Below are 18,913 nucleotides of genomic sequence, written 5' to 3' on the forward strand. Positions count from 1 at the left end.
TCTGCCATTTATAGTTATTAAATCATTCATCCTCTCAACTCAATGAAGTAGAAAGAACTATTATGCCCTTTATTTTCAGATGAGGAAACTGAGGCAGAGGGGCTAAGCCATTCTTCAGGATCATACAAGTAAGCAATGAAAGAAAAGTCAGGGCTCAAACCCAAAGATTTGTCCTTTCAACCATCACTCAGCTTCACCCCTGTGCCCTGTCACACTGCATGTCCCAGAGCTGCTGGGCCCAGAAGGGCTTTGCTCCTTCCGAGCTCAGGGAGCCTGAGAAGTAGCAGGATGCTGGGAGCGAGACCTGCAGTGAGCAACGAAGGGCAGCAACCAGGACCTTTGCAAGAAGTTGTGGGGCCTCTCCTGGTAGCGCAGGCGGTTGAGCGCAGCGCTGTGAAGCTGTCCTCAGCCTCTGCAGGGCAAGTTCGATCCCGGCCTGCTGGCGAGGGTCCCACATGGCGTGATGTGGCAGACCTCTCCTATCTCACCTGCTGCTCCCCTCAGCAGTGTATTTCAGTCAGTCTAGTCTGCCTGTCCTGTTCCCCACTCCGTCTCTGGTGAATCCTCTCACCCTCCTGTGCATCTGGTCTGTGCCCCGATTCTTGTATGCATGAATAAATAAATCTTTCAAAAAAAAAAAAAAAGTTGTGAGCGTCTCCCGGGAAGTTTCGGGAACAGCATGGGATGTCTGCTGGACTCTGTCTCTGCGGTTGTAGGAAAGTCCCCAGTGTCTTTGCAGAGGGCCTTACGCCCTTGAAATAAGGATGCTGCCGACTTGATGGAGCGTCACCCTTCAGGTGTGTGTATTTTGCATCCTTTTGGTAAATTGTCTTTCGCTGGCCTCTCACTCTTGGACTATTGTTTTGTAGCTGAATCATCTCAGCCCATTTAATCATCTCCACCTAGTCTCGGAAAGCATACTAGTTTTACCTTTTTTAAATCTTGTATGTGAAGTGTTTTATTTATATCTCACATTTTATGCAGCACTGCTTTTAATCTTTTACCACCTTTTTACTATTTTATTTTTACCCTTTTATATTTTACTTTGTCACCCTTTTATCCTTTTGCTTTTTGACATTTTGGTTTTTACTTTTTTTCACCTTGTCTAGCCAGGGCTGTTAATTATTTATTTTAATTTTTTGTCTTTCCTGATAGCTTTCGTTTTTATCTCATTCCTTATTTTCTTTTTTCTCTTTATTTTACTTTTAACCTTTTTATTTTGTTCTCTTTCCACTCGCCTTTCATCATTTCTATTTTTATCCACATCCATATTCCTTTAATTGCTCATCAGTTTTCACGCTAATTTCTTTGCTCTTTTTGTTGCTGTTTAATCTTCTAGATTATTTTAGTTAACAAAAAGTCGATCACTAACAAAAGACAAGCTGTGTACTTTGGGGGAAGATACCAGTGGAAGGCGCACCCCAAAAGTGCTGTGCAGGCTCCAGCCTCTAACCCTGGCTCCATCAGCAGAGGGCCCAGACCACCTTCGATCTCCAACACCCAACACTTTTTTCTTAACATTATGTTCATTGAAGTCAAGTAGGTTTACATCATTATATTGGCTTTGGGGGTTATAGGTTTAAACCTCTACAAATGTATGTTTTCACACCCTGCCCACTACGAGCACCCCGATAATCACCCATGATGTGGTTATGATTAAAGGCCACAGTCGCTCCCCAGAAGCTGATGGTGCCCTGGCGTCTGCGCTCACTGGGGCTCCAGGTGAGTGGGATTCACTGTTATTTCCTTCCTGCCCCGAGGTGCCTGCCACCCCGCCATCCAGCATGTACCTGGTGAATCTCCCCAGAGGGAGGCCCCCACTCCCCAGTGGGGTCTGGCTAAACTGCTCCGATAGGAGGCAGGTGGACAAAGCTATCCGAGTACCGTGCAGGGCTGGGTGACCCCTCCAGCCCAGTTCCCAGATTCCGTCCCCTGGCAGGCTCTCTCTACCACAATACCCCAACAAGGCGGCACCCCCTTTGGGGACCAAACATACTGGCTCTATTGTAAGGAGAAGCTGATCAGCACATGAATTGTCCTCAAAGAGTCTTTGGTCAGAATCTGCTGGACTGGCCGGCTGCCTCCCCACCACATGGCCCGGCCTGGGTCCCCAAGAGCAGTGCTGTGTCTCTGAGGGAGTGTGCCAAGCCTCCGGACATCCACAGGTCTTCTGCGAGGGACCGGCATGTAGAATGGCCACCGTGCTGGTCAGTCCCGGGGGGCCAGTGGCCTGGGTCTGTCCTCCCCACCCAGAGCGCCAAGGGCGGCTGCATGACCCAAGGGCCACTCTTTGAGTTGAATGGTCAGAAGAACAGCCCTGAGGAGTGAAGGGTGGGAGCATGGCCAAGCGCTCTTGGGGAGGAGAGCTGTGGGGTGTGGCCACAGCCAGGGTGACTGTGCAGCCTTTTCCCTGGGAACTGAGATGGGAGAGGTGGACCCCAATTCCTGGTACAGAGACAGTTTTATCTCCTTTCCACCACTCATGGTTCCTGCTCAGGCATCAGGGAGGGGCTCAGGGAGTAGGTGGGGTGAGAGGCAATAATGCAGGTCTCTGAGAAGCACTGGCCACCAGGTCTCAGGCAGGCAGGAGGACTAAACCCTCTGCCTTTGGGAAATGGCTGCTCAGTTGCCCCCTGGGGCCTTTAGCCCATGGCCATGGGCAGAGATGCTGTGTTCCAAATGCTCTCTGAGGGCTTCCAAGCAATCCTTAATGTTTCCATCCTCCTGCACCTCCTCTCCACCATCTTCCAGGCTCCCAGCAGCCGGGAAGTGTAACTATGGAGGGGTTTCTCAGCTCTAAGGCCCCCCTCCCTACCCCTCATGCCCTCCTGCCAACTCTTACCAGCACTGTGGTGACAATGAGTGACCTGTTTGTCAGGGAGTCGGTGACATTAGGGCCCCGGCCTTTGGCAACTTCCGTGATGTTGAGTCCCTCGGCAGGACTCCACACCCCGACCTGGGTGGATAGACAGACAGAGATTAGAGGGGCGAGTCCCAGCCTCTCCATCCTTCCCCTGCACCAGCAAGGTCATCATCTCATTCCCACTATTCAGATCATCCCCTTCGCTGCTAGCAGGTGTTGAACTCACCTTCCTGATAGCCCTGCCGCCTCCCTCCTTCATAGAGGAGACCCCCTAAGTGTTCGAATCTGATCTGCCACCTCCCCTTGCTGGCAAACCCATCACTGCTGAAGGGGAACTGCAGAGGGAGAGGGTAGACAGCTCAGGTTGCTCAGAAGAAACCAGCTTGGGGTAGTGCAGATGCCAGGAACCAGGGGTTCTGGGTCATAGCCAGGTCCTGTACTCCCAAGAGTCACTCTGAGCCTAGTGGGCTGCCCACCTTCTGGGGAAGACCCTGGGCACCTAATTGCTTCCTCATTGGGTCTTAGCCCCAGGGCTAGCTTCTGGGGCCTCATGCCTTCCAAAGGCCAGGACAGAGCTGGAGCAAGGGAGATGTTCACTAAACATCTGTGGGATGGGCGAGGAGCCCAGCAGGCTGGGCAGGAGGCTGGTCTGGGTAGTTGTTCGGGGTGGGGCTTGATAGAACAAAGAGTGGACACCCCTCACCACAGGTCTTGGATGCCATTGGGTTTGATGGCAGGTTGCTTTGTGGTTTTACTTCTAAAGTTGGCAGATACCTGGCCAAGGTGACTTTCTGTCGCTCCCCATAGTGCCCTATATTGATATCAGGTCCAAGGCTGAAGGGAGGTAATTACTCTAATGTCCTGGACCTCTTGAAGGTTCTTTGGATCCATCTCTGCCCCATCACAGCTTCTTGCCCTCAAGGAAGGTTTCAGCCTATCTACTCTGTCCTTGGCCCAGTTGGGGCTACTCAGGAAATTTAATCAATTAAACAGAGAGATCAAATGCAAACATCCCATTAAAAGAGCTGTGCAAATCAGATAGCAGAGAGACATGTAATTATGCTTGGGTAATTCTGCCTTAATCCTCCCAAAGCCACTGGCTGGAGCTGGCTGGATCAGCTATGACCCGGCTTAGCAAACAGAAGTGATGATACAAGACGCAGTGTGGCCATGTTTGGGGGCTCATCATCCTCTCTAGGCAGGACCTCTGTCTATGCAGACCCTCCTGTCCCCCCAAGTCGAGGGGAGACAAGCAGATAGCATCAAAGGGGCTCTTCTCTCTGAGAAGGGGCTGAGTTCAGAAGTAGGTTTGGCACAAGGGCCCCTAACAGCTCCCCTGGGTGCAGGAGGCCTCAACAGACATCTGTCCAGTGGCCCAGTGAATAGCAGGAACTCTCACCAGAAAGCATCTATTGAGCTCCAACTGTATGCCCCAACAGACACCAGGTGCTATGAGATGTGAGAAGTTAGGATTGAGGAGGGTCCAGCTAGTGGACGCTCTGCCCACAATCCAGGTGGCTGTGACCAGGAAATTCTGGTGGGTGCCTCTGCAGGTCAGCCTTGTCTGGGTATAGCAATTTTTGAGTATTAGTTATGGTCAATTTGCCAGTTTCAGGGAGGGCTGTTGGGAGAAGGATGCTGTGGGTGGGCTCAGATGGGAAGAGCGCACTGATGATCAGTTACTAATGTCTGCCATGGGCACGGGCATGGGAAGTGGTATCAGGTCTGCCGTCTGATCACCAGCCTTAGATTTTAGGTGATCGACAGAGATAGATCACCAAGAGAGGAAGAGTAGACAGCAGTTTGCAGTAGTACTGCCAGAGGAGGAAGGGGCCTCCCCAGCACTGCTGGAGTTTAAACAGAAGAGGGAAGACCACCTAATGAGAATGCTTATGGTTTGTATAGGTGGACCCACTGGCCCCCAGGGTCTCAGAGCAGAAGTCACAGCCCTGGTCTTTAAGGGACAGAGGCTCTACAAGGCATGAAAGAGTTACAGAGAAATGGTGTGGGTTCCCTGGTCACACCTCCCCAGCACAGGGGTTCCTTAGGTCCTTGGGAAATTTAGGAATGAATGGAGTGACCCTGACCACAAGGTGCAACCCAGGCACAGCCAGATCTGTGCCTGAAAGCGTGAGCCAAGGAGACAGGTCATTCTTGCTGCCAGGGTGATTATGCAGGGCCTGGAGGGAGGATGTGTAGACAATGGGGTTGTCTGGGGGAGGGGCAGCGGAAGCTAGGCCTGGAGAGCAGGTTTGGGAGAGGCAGAAGGGCCCTGTGATGGGTGGATTTAACGAGGGCACCAGGGAGACCGGGCAGTTTCAGACCAGAGCAGAGCTGTGCCTGGGAGGCTTCATCGTGTGGGTGCTGAAATGGCCAGAGGACTCAGTAGTACAGGTGAAAAGCCAGGTCAGGATGTGAAAATAATCCAAGAAAGAGGCCTGAGCCAGCTGGTAGGGGAGGAAAGGAGAGTGGTCAAGGCCTCCTGAAAGCCCACAGGCATCAGAGGTGGCCCCTCCGCTTCCTGGTCTCTGCTCCAGGCACTTTGCACACCCCGCTCTCAAGGTTGGCGAGGTGTCCTTGTGGTTCCCAGGGCCAGTCCGCTATGGGAGAGGGTATGTCCGAGTCCCTGGCCCAAGCTCCCAGGGGACTCTGAGAATTGGGGCTAATGTTAAATTCCCCCTTCTCAGCCTGGCAGCCTGGCTCTGACAGAATATGCTGATGGTTCCCAGGGTCAGAATCTGCCCCTACAAACATTTCCTCTGATAGCCAGATGGGAGAGAGAGCACAGCTCCAGGTGGGCCTGCAGTCCTCATCCAAACTCCCTGGAACTAGAAAAGCTTTAGAAATCCAGTGCTTCTAGAATCAGCATCCATCTGCTTCAAGGGTAAGATTCCCCTCTAGTCTCCCAGACAAGCATTCACTGCTTAATCTCTGCTTAAATGCTCCCAGTGACAGGGAGCTCACTACTCCTCAGCAGGCATCGCCTTGCCATTAGAAACTTCCTCTTATCAAGGACATGTCTGTGTTCCTTGAAGGGATTTAGAGACAGCTGTTTGCCCTATGAGCCTTCCATTTCTCTTCCCAGGCTAAGCACCTATAACGGCTCACAGGGTGATGGTCTGGGGTCTGCTGTGGCCAGGACCCTGGGTTCTGCACCCTCCAATTTGACCTGGCCTTTGAAGCACAGGCCATTCCAGGTGATGCCAGACCCTCTCCAGGCAGGTGGGTTGGGCCTGGCCCCCTCTTTCTGGGCCTCTGCCTGGGCTCTGTGCTGGGGGGTATCGGAGCCCCTGTGCCACTCCTGACATCCCTCTCCTGAGCCCACGCACCTTCTCTAGGCCATCCTCCTTCAGGCTGATGATGTCCAGATCGAAATCCGTCCGTAAGCCACTGGTTTTGTTGAAAACAATCCGTCCAGTTAATCCTTCCCATTGAGCCTGCCGGAGGGGAGAGGGCAGAGCGGCAATTCCTCGGGCTCATAAATCATCATTCGGTACAACTGTACAATGCTTCATTTTAATTACTCCTTGCACTGATACTGTTCCCCCAAGACCATGATTAATTAATAATCACCTCCATCATTGCTCGGGCTGTGGTGCGAGCCAGCGATTTCCATAAATTCTATTATGCTCTTTAGCCAGCTTTACATTTGCACCTTCTCGTGTACAACATCGATCTCGGATGCGCTCAAATGAACCCCCCGCCTCGAAGTCCTAAGAAGGGGGAGCCCATGTCAGATCCCCAGAAAGGGCAAGGAGGCGGTGGACAGAGCTGGGGGAAAAAAGCTAAGGGACATCGCCAGCCCTGGTTGTGAACCTGGACACTCGGGGTCACCCCCAGACAGCTGGGGGAGAGAGAGGTCCCCCCACCCCCCCGCCCCAGTCCCCTGCATCCACTGGCTCAGGACTCTGGGTCAGGGTGCTGGGCCCAGCCGTCGCTGTGTGACCGGGGGACCTCTTTCACCTCTCTGCCTCAAGCGCCTCATCTATAAAATGGAGCTAATGATAGTATCCATCTTACCAAAATGCGATGAAGGTGAAATGAGATAAGTCACATAAAATATTTAGAACGGTATCTGCTACACCTGAGTCCTGAATAAATGGGTCGGCAAACTGTGGTGATCAGCCCAAACAGGTCTGTGCTGGTTTTGGTAAACACTCGTCACAGCCACACCCAAGCATTTACATCTTATCTCTGGTCGGCTTTGTGCCCTGCAGGTGGATGGCTGACTGTCTGGGCCCATGATATTTGCTATCAGGCGCCCCCCACAGTTTGTGGACCCTGTTCTAGAGAATACCTTTCCTGTGGGCCCAGAGAGTCAGCTCTGCAAGGCCCTTCCCACAGGAACCTGCACGGTAGCCCCATGGGCCAGGCGGGGGTGGGATCACAGACCAGGAAGCAGCCCCACTGGGGGTCTGTGGTCCCCAAGCTCAAGAGTGAACAAGAGGCAAAACTGAGTTGGAGTTTGGGGTCCTAGAGCCCCACCTCTTCAGCTGCAGCCCCATTCCCTCCCCTCCCTTGTGAGTCGCACATGATAAATGCTCCAAAGGTGTGGGCTTTCTGTGGCCGGGAGGAAAGAAATGAGCGCACATATCCTGGAGTCCCCGGGAACACAGGAACTCTGGGGACTGGAGTGAGTCCAGGAGCTCATGCGGCCCCACTGTCCAGAAGGGTGGGGTGGGAGGGCAGTGTTCGAGCGAGCGTACAGGCCGCAGGGGAAGGTCCTTGTTTGGCCCATGCGGTTCAAAACACACTGGGAGTCAGGATACCTCTGCAGAGTCTGACAGAGGCCCCAGAGTCTCTCCCTGACTGCAGGCCCCTGGGGAGCCTTGCTCACACGCACAATTTTTCACTCAAGTTCACGGCGGCACAGATCCCTGCGGGCCTATCTCGAGAGCCCACACTAAGAGCCTTGGGACTCTCCAAGCACTTGGCTCTAAAGCCTTCTGGCAAATGTGGTGATGGGCACTTGGGAAATGTGCTCAGGAGGTGTGTGTGTGTGTGGGGGGGGGGGCTGTCCAGCAACAGCAGGGAGAATATAGCTCTGCACAGGGCTCTACCCAGCTTGAGCTCCGCACAGGGGAAAGGTCTCTACCTCACAGGTGTTCAAAAGGTGCAGCCGGTGCTTAGCCTGGTGTCTGGCATATTCAACCCTGACGAGGTGGTAGAGGCGATCATTTTCCCTTTGTTGCTTCCTTCCGTGGTGCCCCCTTGATTAGATCTGGCCCCTGGCAGGGGTGCTTGTGGTCTGTGGCCATGGCCTGAGGCATCAGCGGAAGCCCCATCATAGAGCCCTGAACTCCTTTCCTGTCCAGCCCATCTGGGTCCCACCACGGTCTTGCCCCAGGTGGGTGTCATCTACACCCCCATTTTACAGTCATGGACACTGAGGCACAAAGAGGGACTGAGCTAGTCAGGTCCAAGGTAGCAGTGGTGCGGGGCTCGCTGGTTCCTTCTCTGCAGGAGCAGAGCGGAAGGGGCTGGGGGCGTGTGTCCAAGTGGAGTGGGGGGAGCTTATGGGACCCAGGGAAATGGAGCGGGGATGGGGATGAGCTGACCCACCAGAGAAGGTGGAGGCTGTGGCTTGACTCCACAAAGAGGCTCTGTCTCCCTCCCATTGGCCCCCCAGTCCTTCCACCCAGCCCCTCCCCATCCCTTGGCTCCCCCTCTCTGCCAGTCCCCAATTCCTAAGGCTACCTTGAGGCGGGGCGGCGGGGGTGGGGGGGCCCAGGGGAAATCACAGTAGGTGTCTTCAAACCTGCCCTGGGAGGGGAAGCCTTCTTCCTTGTCAGCTACAGAGGAATTAAATGCCAGCAGGTGCGTGGCCTGTCTGTGGGCGGCTGGGCAGGGCCAGGGCTGGGGCAGGAGGCTGCTGGCAGCTCCTCCCCGTGACATTTCCCTGCCCGCCTGCCCCTTCCAACCGCCGCTCAGGCCTCGCTAAATGAAAGATGCTTCACACGCTCTGAACTCCGGCCTGGTATTTTCCAGCTCCTCTCGAAAATGCCAAGTCTTTAAAATGATTTACTGTCATGCAGTCAGATGGGGAAAGATGGGGAGATGGGCACTTGGAAATGGTCTGAAGGAAGCCTGTGTGCTGGACTCAGGCCGGGCATCCGGCCCTGGTTGTGGCCAACCGTGGGTGAGTGTGTGGTGGTTCTGGGCCTCGGTCCCCAGAGCGCTCAGGTGGAGGTGAGAGAAAGGTGTGTCAGAAAAGGGCTCCATAAAGGAGCGTGAGTATGAGGCCATCCACTGGGCTGGGGCCAGGAACAGGAGGGCCAGCACACCAGCCTGGGGTGCTCAGCTCCGGGTGGCAGCTCTCCTTTCTGTCCCTAGGGCAGGGAACAGTCCCTTCAGGGCTTCATAGCCGCTCCTCAGGCATTCTGAGGGGTGAGAGGTGATCAGGATGGGGGTCCTTGAAGCTACTGAGATCCCTTTCAGCTGGAAACTTAGCACTGAACAAGAACCTGCTGTGGCGACAGTCGCGATGAGGGAAATAATGGCGAAGAGCAGTCAACCTGAGTACCTGCTCTGTGCCAGGTGCTGTCCTAAGGGCTTCAGACTTACCATAACTCACCGGACCCTACAACACCCTGCCGTTACCTCTGCAGTAAAGACAGGGACCTGAAGCAGAGAGAGGTTCAGTAATTTGCCCAAGGCCACACAACTCAAGTGTGGTTAAGCTGTGAAACCACTTTTTTTCTGCCTCTGAAGGCTCCTGGGATTGTGGGATCATGAAGTCAATGGCTGCCCAGGCCAGCCAGGCCATGCTCAGGACATGGGACAGTCGGACTTCCTGTGTCGTTTGCCTGGGCTGGAGGAGCAGGGACCCAGCACTGACACCGCAGTCCCTTCTGGAGGTTCATGTGGATTGGAAATCCATTCCGTCTGAGTCCCAAGCGGAGCCTTTGACCCCTGCGCACTGAGCATACGGCCCCCAGGGAGACAACCCTGGGGAGGAGTGTGGGGTGGGGTGCAGATCCTCACCTCCTTGATGAAGTTCATGAAGCGGCCGCCAAAGCGCCAGGCCTTGTGTCGATGGCACTGCAGGGAGTTCACGGTCATCTGGGGCGCCCGCTGGTAGCACACGGACACGATGTGGACAGCGTCGTACAGCAAGGCCGCGTCGGTCTGGAGGGGAGCGCCCAGGGCCTGCCTGAGAGCGGCTCCCACGCCTCCAGAGGCCTTGGCCACCCTGTCCCACCTCCTTCCCCTCTGCTGCCATGGTGCTTGGGATCCTAGGGAGGGAGAGGCCCTGAGGCGCCAGAGGTGGCCCTGTCTTGCCCCCGGTGAGCAGCAGACTTGGGTGACTGCTGCTCTGTAGACATCCCCACTCCTGCCTTCTGCAGCATAGATCTCCTCTGCCAGTGCCCCCACCCCACCTCATTGCCCTCGTTACTAGGCACTGACCACACCGTCTCCTTCCTGCCTTCCCAGTTGCCGGCTGGCCACGGCCAGAAGATCTCCCTCTGCTCCAGGCCCCTGATCCCCACCCCAGCTCTCTGTAACCATGCTTAACGACCAGGTCCCAGTGGGTGGGTCTGTGCCTGATCCCTAGCCTAAGCCTCACGTCTAGCTGACACACAGCAAGTCTAAATAAGGGGAGTGGTGGAGGGAAGACAGAACCAGGGAGGGAGGAAGAAGAGGCGCCCCCAGTTCGGGCCACCGCTGTACCATCATCACTCCGTCCAACAGGCCAGACTCGGCCCGGGGAGCCGCCTGCAGCCGTTCCATGGACCACTTCTCCACGATGGCGGAGACGTGGGGGTTGTCCACGTTGAGGATGCGGAACCCGGTCAGGTTCACCCCCGAGTAGCGGTAGGGCTCCAGGTCTAACGCGTACAGATCCTGAGAGAGAGAGGCGGGTTAACATGGGGGCCCTGCAGTTAGCCCCAGGCCCACCCCTCCACTTACTCTGCCCCACAGCTCCTGCAAAGCCCAAGGGTGAGGCTCAGTGCTAGAGCCCCCACAGGAGCACTGTTCTTAGAGTCCATTTGACTTGGAATCCCCATCTGCCCCGTGGCTGCCCCCACAGCCTCCTTGCTGGACTTCTCGGGGAACTGACTCAGCCTGTTTCTTCATCTGCAAAATGGGCATGTTCCGTCTTTATGGGACCCAGCGAGGCAGCTCCCACACAAGGCCCGGCCTTCAATATGAAAGTAACTTGATCACGGTTACCACGGTCATTTCCTCCCCAGGGGTGGCTGGGTCTGGGCATCTCCAGGTAACCCAGAGGGAGACTGAAGGAGCATTTTATCGTCCAAGGAAGGTATTTTGGGCCAGCTCTTCTCCCCAGGACCCAGGAATCACCAGTGCCCTCTCCTCTCCCCTCAACCCCCCCCATCCAGAGTCAGGCCAGCCTGTTCCTGAGGACCAGTCACATCTAGCCCAGGACCCTGGGCAGGACAGTGGGCCTCAGCTCCCTACCTGTCCCCGACCCTGTAGCTCCAGCTCTGCACAGTGGGCTGGCAAGAAGAGGCAGCAAAGGGGCAAGGGAGGGCAGGCAGAGGAGAGTCAAAGTTAGGTAGCGTGTCCTGTCAGTGTCGCGGGAAACCTGTTCACAGACCCCAGGGGTGGATAATTCTCCAAGCATGCAGCTGGGTTTGATTTCCCTGTCAGCGCCTGGTTAAAGGCCCAGATTTGGGTCAACTTGTAGATTTTTGTCTGCAGAAAAGAAAATCCCCAAGGTTGTGTTTTATTGCCCCGCAGGACATTAATCCACGTTGTATCTTAGCAGTCTATCCTAGCAGTCTTATTCTATGTTTTTTTTCTTTCTCCCAAATACCCATAAATACTCAATCCCTCAAACGCTCTTTGAGCCAGCGCCGCCACCCTGCTGGCTCCCTATTAATGAGTTGCATACATCTTTGACACATGCTCATTCTGTCTATGCACGAGGCATGTTTTTTACCTCTTGAAAAATGCAGTTTGACAGCCTAGATTGCCCTGTCCCACTAGTGGGGAAACTGAGTCTTAAGGTCATTATCTATCTCAGCCCCTCCTCATCTATTGTCTATTCCACACTCTCCCCTTACTAGGTTGCCTTCCACCCTTTCCCCTGTACACTGTCTAGCCCTCTGACCTGGCCACTCTATCTCCGGCTGGACAGCAGTGGCTGGGTCACTATACTGCCCCTCCTTGGCTGCAGCCATCTGGAATAACAGCAGCCCCGTCAGTCCCAGCTTTGGTGTAATGGATGATGGCTGCAGAAGGTGAAAGACACTCCCTGGGGCTCTTTTGCACTGTGCTGGCTCTCTCTGGTTTCTTAACTGTCCCTAACTGATGCAGAACTTCTATTCTCCTGAACCCCCAAAACAAGCCCCTTGTGGAATGCATTGTGTTTGTTCCCTCTTTGGAGATTTAGGGAATGGGGGTGAGGCTTGGGCATATTTGAGCCTGCAGCAAGATAGATTTTAGTCCCAGCCTTGTCCAAACAAATCCAGCTCTGAATTGGGATGGGGAAGGGCTGTTGGGAGCGGGAAGCAGGGTCTTCAGCAGATGGGGGGTTGCCATGGAGTTGGCCAGAGGGCATCTACATGGCCCTAATATTGGGGGGAGTAAAGGGAGCACAGAGCTCAGCTCTGCCCATGGAGCCCCCCATCTGTTCATGAAGTAGGTATTTCACAGCATTCCTTTTACACTTGAGGAGGCAGGGTGACAGGTGACTTGCCGGTCACAGAGATGGTAAAGGGCAGAGCTGACCTTGTACCCAGCTCCATTTCTATGGTGCTGGAGATGGCTCTCACTAGCTTGTGAGAGGTAGTTGTTAGCATTCCTTCCTGACTCCGCATGTGGTGAGATCACCTTGGTAGTGTGATATGGATGGAAGGAGTATTTACACCATGGGAAGTGGCAGGTGCTAGAAATCTCATCCCTTTGGAGAGTGGTTTGCACACTGTTGTCTGCTGTATTCAGAGACCCTTGTGCTTTATATTCCCAGGGACTGTCCAACACAAGATATGTATCAGAATTGTCTTTGTAGCTTTTGGGGGAAAGGTATTGACCATACAGAGTCTGGAGGGGGGTGGGTGCAGTAACTCTGCATTTTGAGAAGTAACAAACTACGTGGTTATTCCTGACTGGGAAACACGGAGAGGGGGTTCTTGGCTTTGATGGGGGTAGGGATACCTAAGAAATCACTGAAGAACAGGAGAGCAGAGGACACACTGGAAGGAGGCCTCTTTCCATACCCCCTTTTGAGCACAGTTACAGAGGCAGCCTGAGTAAAGGTTAGCAGCACTGACCATGAGGCCTGGCCATCTGGGGTCAGTTCCAGCTGCTTTCCCTGCCTGATAGCCTCATTTGCAAAATGGGGATGAAAACAGTGCCTACTGTGAATGTTGCCAGGAGGAAGAAATGGGTCAATAGTTGTACTCAGAAGGTGACTGATGCAGAGAAGACATCATGTGAGTGTTTGACAAATATTCACATTCTTCCCCCTCTGGCAGCAGGTGTGATGGCTGGCGGGCACACTCCCAAGGCCACTGGAGGAGAATATTGAAAGAGAGGAACAAGAGCTCTTCCCCCAACTGTCTTTGAAGGCAGCGAGTCCGGGGAGATGGGGATTTTGTTGTGCACAGTGGGGTATGTAGGCTTGGGGCCATGTAGGCTTGGGGCCATGGAAGAGAAGCTAAGCTCTGCCTCCAGAGGGGCACACTCCTCACTCTGCCCCTGCACCGGGCACCAGTCTCTCCTACGATTCAGTGTAGACCTAATATCTAATGCTTGAAAGATGCCCCAAACACTAGCATATGTAGGGCTCCAGGAACAGGTTCACCCCGTCTTGGAAGCTCTCTCCTCAGCGGGGCTCAGGCCCTCAGCCTCTGGACCAGTGTTTGGCCTGCAGGTGCACAGAGGGGCTGCAGGCAGTCACAGCCTGGGAGGGGCTCGATGGGGTGAGCAGTGCTAGGGTCACCTTTGCCCGGTCCCCCTGAGCGTGAGCTTAGTTGCCAAGTGTAGCAGGACTTGTGGCACCAATGTGCCATCCCCCTGTGACATGAGGCCGGTGACAACAGGGAGCTGGTAAAGAGGCCTCTTTGTCCAGCTTCAACTATTTGTCCAAACTGCCCTGGACTGAGATCCCCTAATGCTGTACACAGTGAACTGTGCACAACCTTGCTGCTTGGCAAAAAGTTGCTGTTCTCGATGCCAAATGTTGACACACTGAATTCAGTATCGACGAGGGACCTTTTAGAAACATTCAGCATAACATAATAGACTAATTCATTAGCACCCCATGGGTCTGACTGGATAGAAGCTGAAGCTCAGAAAACATTGCCTTAAGGAATGACAGATGAAAATATCTTTCCCATGATGTAACTGTTATTGCCGGGAAGTGGCATTAATTGTGATTGCCTATCTATTAATTTATTATAATTCTTTTTTCACCTCCAGGCTTTTACCTACACATGACATGTAGCAGGGGCTCAGCTGGGGCTGATTAACGTGGGGTTATCTGGGAATGGCTCAAAGCTGGCTGGAACAGATAATGGCAGCTGGGGTAATTAAAATGTCTTCTGTGTGGGAGAAGCAAGTTTGGGGAATTTTTTAGAGGCAAAGAGTCAGTGATGTGGATTTCCTAAAGGGAAGGAGATAAATGCCAAATGCCACTGCCCTTCCAAATGCAGCCACCACTGACCAATGGGCACGAAGAGGCAGGATCACGAGGCAGACATCTGCGCCAACAGGGCTGGGGGAGAATCCTGGAGCTGGAAGCTGGATGTGGGGTGGGCAGGGGCCCTGGGGCCATAGCCAATGCCCTGGCACATGGAGGGCTGTGGGGTCCTATGTGCTAGGTACAAACACACACACACACACACACACACACACACACACACACACACTCACATTCTACTGCAGAACTGTCTGTATTGCTGATACTGTGTCCCCTGACCCTCGGGAAAGGACAAAGGGTGTGAACAGTAGTGAGCAAGGCCAGAGGTCAGAAGCCAAGGCCTCCACCACTGATCTGCTATGAGACTGTGGGCGAATCACTCAACTTCTCTGGACCCTGTTGGCCAGTCAACAGGGAATGCACTCTGCCTTGTGAAGAGGAAAATCAGTGAGGTGGAGAAAGGGTTTTGAAATCTGTGAAGTGTGGGTGCTGCTGGGATTTGTGGACGCTCCATTCCCCCCATTAGTGTCAATCACCAGATCTGGAAGACTATGGCCACGTGGAATCGGAGCCACTGGAGGAGGCCAGGTAACGCTTGGTGCAGCTCTCAGGGTGACGGGTTTTGGCAGAGGGCTTAGGTGCTGGACAGCTCCTGGCTGCTAAAGATCCTGGCTTGGCCCCTTTCCTGTTGAATGACCTTTCTGAGCCTCAGTTTCGACTGTCTATAAAACTGGGAGATCCTATCTCTCTTGGGGAGTTGTTTTGAATTTTGGATGAAGTGGTTATTAATACCACCGTGGCATTAATGCCAGACAATGTTCTAAGCACTTCACCAATGGCAACATACTTAGTGCTTTGCGTAGCAATCCTATGAGGTAGTGCTGCCACTGGGCCATTGTATCGATAGAAAAAGAGGTAGAGAGAGATGAGAGTGGCCCGAGTCTGTGGTGCTATCATGTTACTATGGTTTTTTTTTAGAGATTTATTTATTTATTTATACAAGCACTGGGTATAGTCAGAGGCACGGGAGGGTGAGAGAATTCACCAGAGCCAGAGCAGGGAACAGAACAGGCAGACTGATGAAGTACACTGCTGAGGGGAGCAGCGGGCGGCAGGAGAGGTCTGTGTGCCATGTGGGACCCTCGCCTGGGGGCTGGGGATCGAACCCGCACTGCAGAGGCTGTGGACAGTTTCGCAGTCCAGCACTCAACCGCTGCGCCACCGGGGAGGCCCTATCATGTTACTATGTTACTGTAATGAGGATGCTGGTAATTTCCCTGGTTACTTTCTACTTTGTATTGTATTCATTCATTCATTCATTCATTTATTCATTAGGCAGGGAAGCAGTGAGGAGCAACTACCATGTGTCACACATTATTTGGGCATATAGAGGTGACCCAGGCACAGTCCTTGATCCTTATATGCATGAGGGAAGGCCACCAGCTGGAGAACTCTGTATTGGCTCCATCATGGGGTTGGGGCCTCCCTCCTACTCAAGGGTTTAGTTCAGTACCTGGGGCCTCTGAGAGCATTTATATATATATGGCTTCCTGGGAAATGAGAACATGAATGATCAAACTAAGGAAATGAAAGAATAAGAGAAATAGATGCTGTCTGGGGCTAGAGGAGGACCCGGGGCACCTGGACCCTGGCCTATACATCCCTCTAAAAGCTCCAAGCAGGACCCCAGGTGGATGACAGCATGATTCTGGAGCACCTGGATCCCTGGTGGTGCCTTCTCTAGAGTCTTGCCTGGAAGTTCAGGCCAGGCCACATTGCTGAGGGACCCAAGCTCCAGGCCCTGCTGCTGCCCAACTATGCAAGGGCACATCCCCTCTGGACTTGGAATGAGGGCAGGTGCTGGGGGAGCTGCTTTGAAGTGCATATTTAAAGTTAGGATTGAGAAGGTGCCTGGTCTCTGTTACCAGCTTCTGGGATCCCTGGAGGTTCCCAGATCTGGTCCTGGGCTCTCTATGGGCACAGGTGTGGGGGCGGGGAGGGGAAGGGTAATGAGCAATGGTGTTCTGGTAAATTCTCAATAACCAGCTCTCAGGGGAGGAGCATTTGGAGCATTTGCAAACTGTGGTTGACATAAGCTTCCGCCGTGTGAATAAGCTTCCGCCGTGGCTGATTCCAAGTTACGGGTGTGATGTCACTGAACCTGGTGCTGGGAGGAGATGAGCACAACAGGCCCTTGCAACCAGCTGCCTCCAGTGCTCTGCTGAGCACTCATTGGCCTCCTGGCTTTTCTTGTGCTGTTCTCCTGTGTGGCATACCCTCCCCCTCTCTTGGTGGACACCCAATGATCCTTGGAGGCTCTGCTCAAGCAACTGCTTTCCTTAAAGTGAACTCTCCCACCTTCCACCAGGCTCTCAGCACCTGGCATCTCCTTGCTGTGCCCCATGGCTGTCTGTCCAGCCTGTGATGTTACTTCTCCCCAAGTGACACCCCAGGGGTGAGGGTCTCTTTCTTCTGCTGCACAGGCTGTACATAGAGATACAGACCAGGCAGGATGGGAGCTCCAGGAGGGCCGGGCCTTGTCCAATCATCTTGAGCTACTCAGACAAGCACAGGCACTGGTGAGGGGTGGTAACTGGGTGCTAGATGAATAGATGACTTAGTGAGAGGCCCATGGGGCTGCAGGAGCTTGGTTCAGTGGCAGGGTGGCAGCGATGCTGTCACTCACCCCATGCCCTGGCTAGGTCCGAGAGACATCCAAAGGCATCTAGTTCCAAGCAAGGCGGCTGGGTGCTGGTGCCCCTTTGGTACCAGGATCTCTTTACTTGCTGATCTCAGGCCACAGCTAATTATCATAATGGGTTTAAATGGCCCTGCATGTTCTCAGAGTTTGGACAGGACCCATCTGGAGCCTGCAGGTGGGCTGGTTGGTTGTCAGTGAGTGGGCAGACTTCAGCAAGGATACTAGAGGAATCTGAAGTAGCAATTCCAGCCGTTGAGGCCTGAGATCTGCGTGGGGCAACGTGGACTGTCACCATCATCCCACACACTGAGATTCTACAGCTCTTCATAGGTGCCAGGCACATCACCCAGCATTTTACTCTATTAACTCGTTTTGTCCTCACAACGATGCTAGGAGGGAGATGCCATTCTCATGCCCACTTTACAGAGGAAGAAACTGGAGCAGGAGCTCTATGTCAAGGCCAGCAAGCAGGTTCCGGAGTCCCTGCTATTGGTGACAACACGATATCACTTCTCAAAATGGGCATGCACAGGGGACCCTTGAGCCCTCCCCAAGGCCACACCTATAGGCCAAGGGGCCAGGTCCAGCCTGAATCTCCTGTAGCTGCTGCAGCTGTCCCCACCGGGCTGCCCCTGCTGAGACCCATGCTGCCCAGGGCCGGGAGGTACGTTACCAGGGTGGTGAAGATGAAGTGGTAGTACTCGGTCATCATGCCCATGGCCATGGCCTGCGGGAAAGCAGAGCGTTACCAACCCACATGGGTGAGTCAGGTGGTGGGTGGGGGTCACTTGAAGGGAGCTGTTCTCTAAGACCACCTCTAAACAGTGACAACGACTGGCTGGGGGACAGCAGTGCACTTCACACTGGGGTGTGCAGCAGATTAAAGGGCAGATTTTTGCTTCCTAGCCCCCCGCTACCCCATGCCAAGAGTCCAGACTCCTCAGGGCTGATGCACACAGCATCTCTGGGCCTGCCAGGCATAGATGTACCGACAGAATGGGCCCAAGACCACCTTCTCCAGGGCACTGGACCCCACTCTGCTGACCTCTGTCCTGGCTCCGGAGAGAAATCCAGAAGGTGGGGCGACTACCATCCATCCAGGACCGAGGAGGGATCCTGCCCCAAGCCTGAGCCTCTCCAAAAGGGCTGAGATTTGAGGCACCCCTGCATCCCAGGCCTGGCTGACCACAGAGGAAGCCATGGTGCCATGGGACAGTTCTCCCATGCGATCACGAAGCTGTGCTTTACATGCTACAGTGGGGGTGGGGGTGGGGTGTGTGTGTGTTTGTGTGTGTGTGTGTGTAATATATCTTACTAGGAACCTATAATCTATGCACTAAGGACTATAGTGCATTTTCAGCAGAGTTCGTCAGAGTGCTGAGCCCACACAGCACTCGGGGGAATGTCACTCTATGAAGCAATGTGGGAAACGCTGTCTGTCTCTGGCTCCTGGGGACTCGCAACCCACACCCCCTTGGAGAGACTCCGGGGAGCCCTCAGTCTGCAGCCTTGCCTAGCCTTGTCTATAAAGTTCAGGGTTTAGCTGAGCATCAAGTCTTTTTTCCAGAAGTTTTCAAGTCAGACAGTTAGGAGTAAATTCTGGCTTCCTGACCAGATGACCTTGGATGCATTACCTTCCCTTGAGCCTCAATCTCATTACCTGTAAACTGGGCATGAAAATCACCCCCACTTCCAGGAGGAGCTACAGTGTGCCTGCCTCAGGAAACCCAACTGTCAC

The 18,913-nt window shown here is 53.9% G+C and overlaps 1 protein-coding gene across 1 annotated transcript in view; it reads right to left on the minus strand.

Moving 5' to 3' along the window:
* The window catches only part of GRIK3 (glutamate ionotropic receptor kainate type subunit 3), a 188,968-nt gene that overhangs the window by 36,473 nt on the left and 133,582 nt on the right, over window positions 1-18,913 (minus strand). The window contains exons 5-9 of the mRNA XM_054691641.1: window positions 17,849-17,902; window positions 10,535-10,708; window positions 9,848-9,991; window positions 6,193-6,300; window positions 2,843-2,956 (exon numbers count right to left, since the gene is read on the minus strand). Coding sequence (XP_054547616.1) covers window positions 2,843-2,956; window positions 6,193-6,300; window positions 9,848-9,991; window positions 10,535-10,708; window positions 17,849-17,902 — 594 coding nt within the window. The remainder of the gene's footprint in view (window positions 1-2,842; window positions 2,957-6,192; window positions 6,301-9,847; window positions 9,992-10,534; window positions 10,709-17,848; window positions 17,903-18,913) is intronic.

Source organism: Talpa occidentalis, unplaced genomic scaffold (genome assembly GCF_014898055.3).
Source record: "Talpa occidentalis isolate TD23 unplaced genomic scaffold, MPIMG_talOcc4v2.1 talOcc4.9, whole genome shotgun sequence".
Classification (NCBI taxonomy): domain Eukaryota; kingdom Metazoa; phylum Chordata; class Mammalia; order Eulipotyphla; family Talpidae; genus Talpa; species Talpa occidentalis.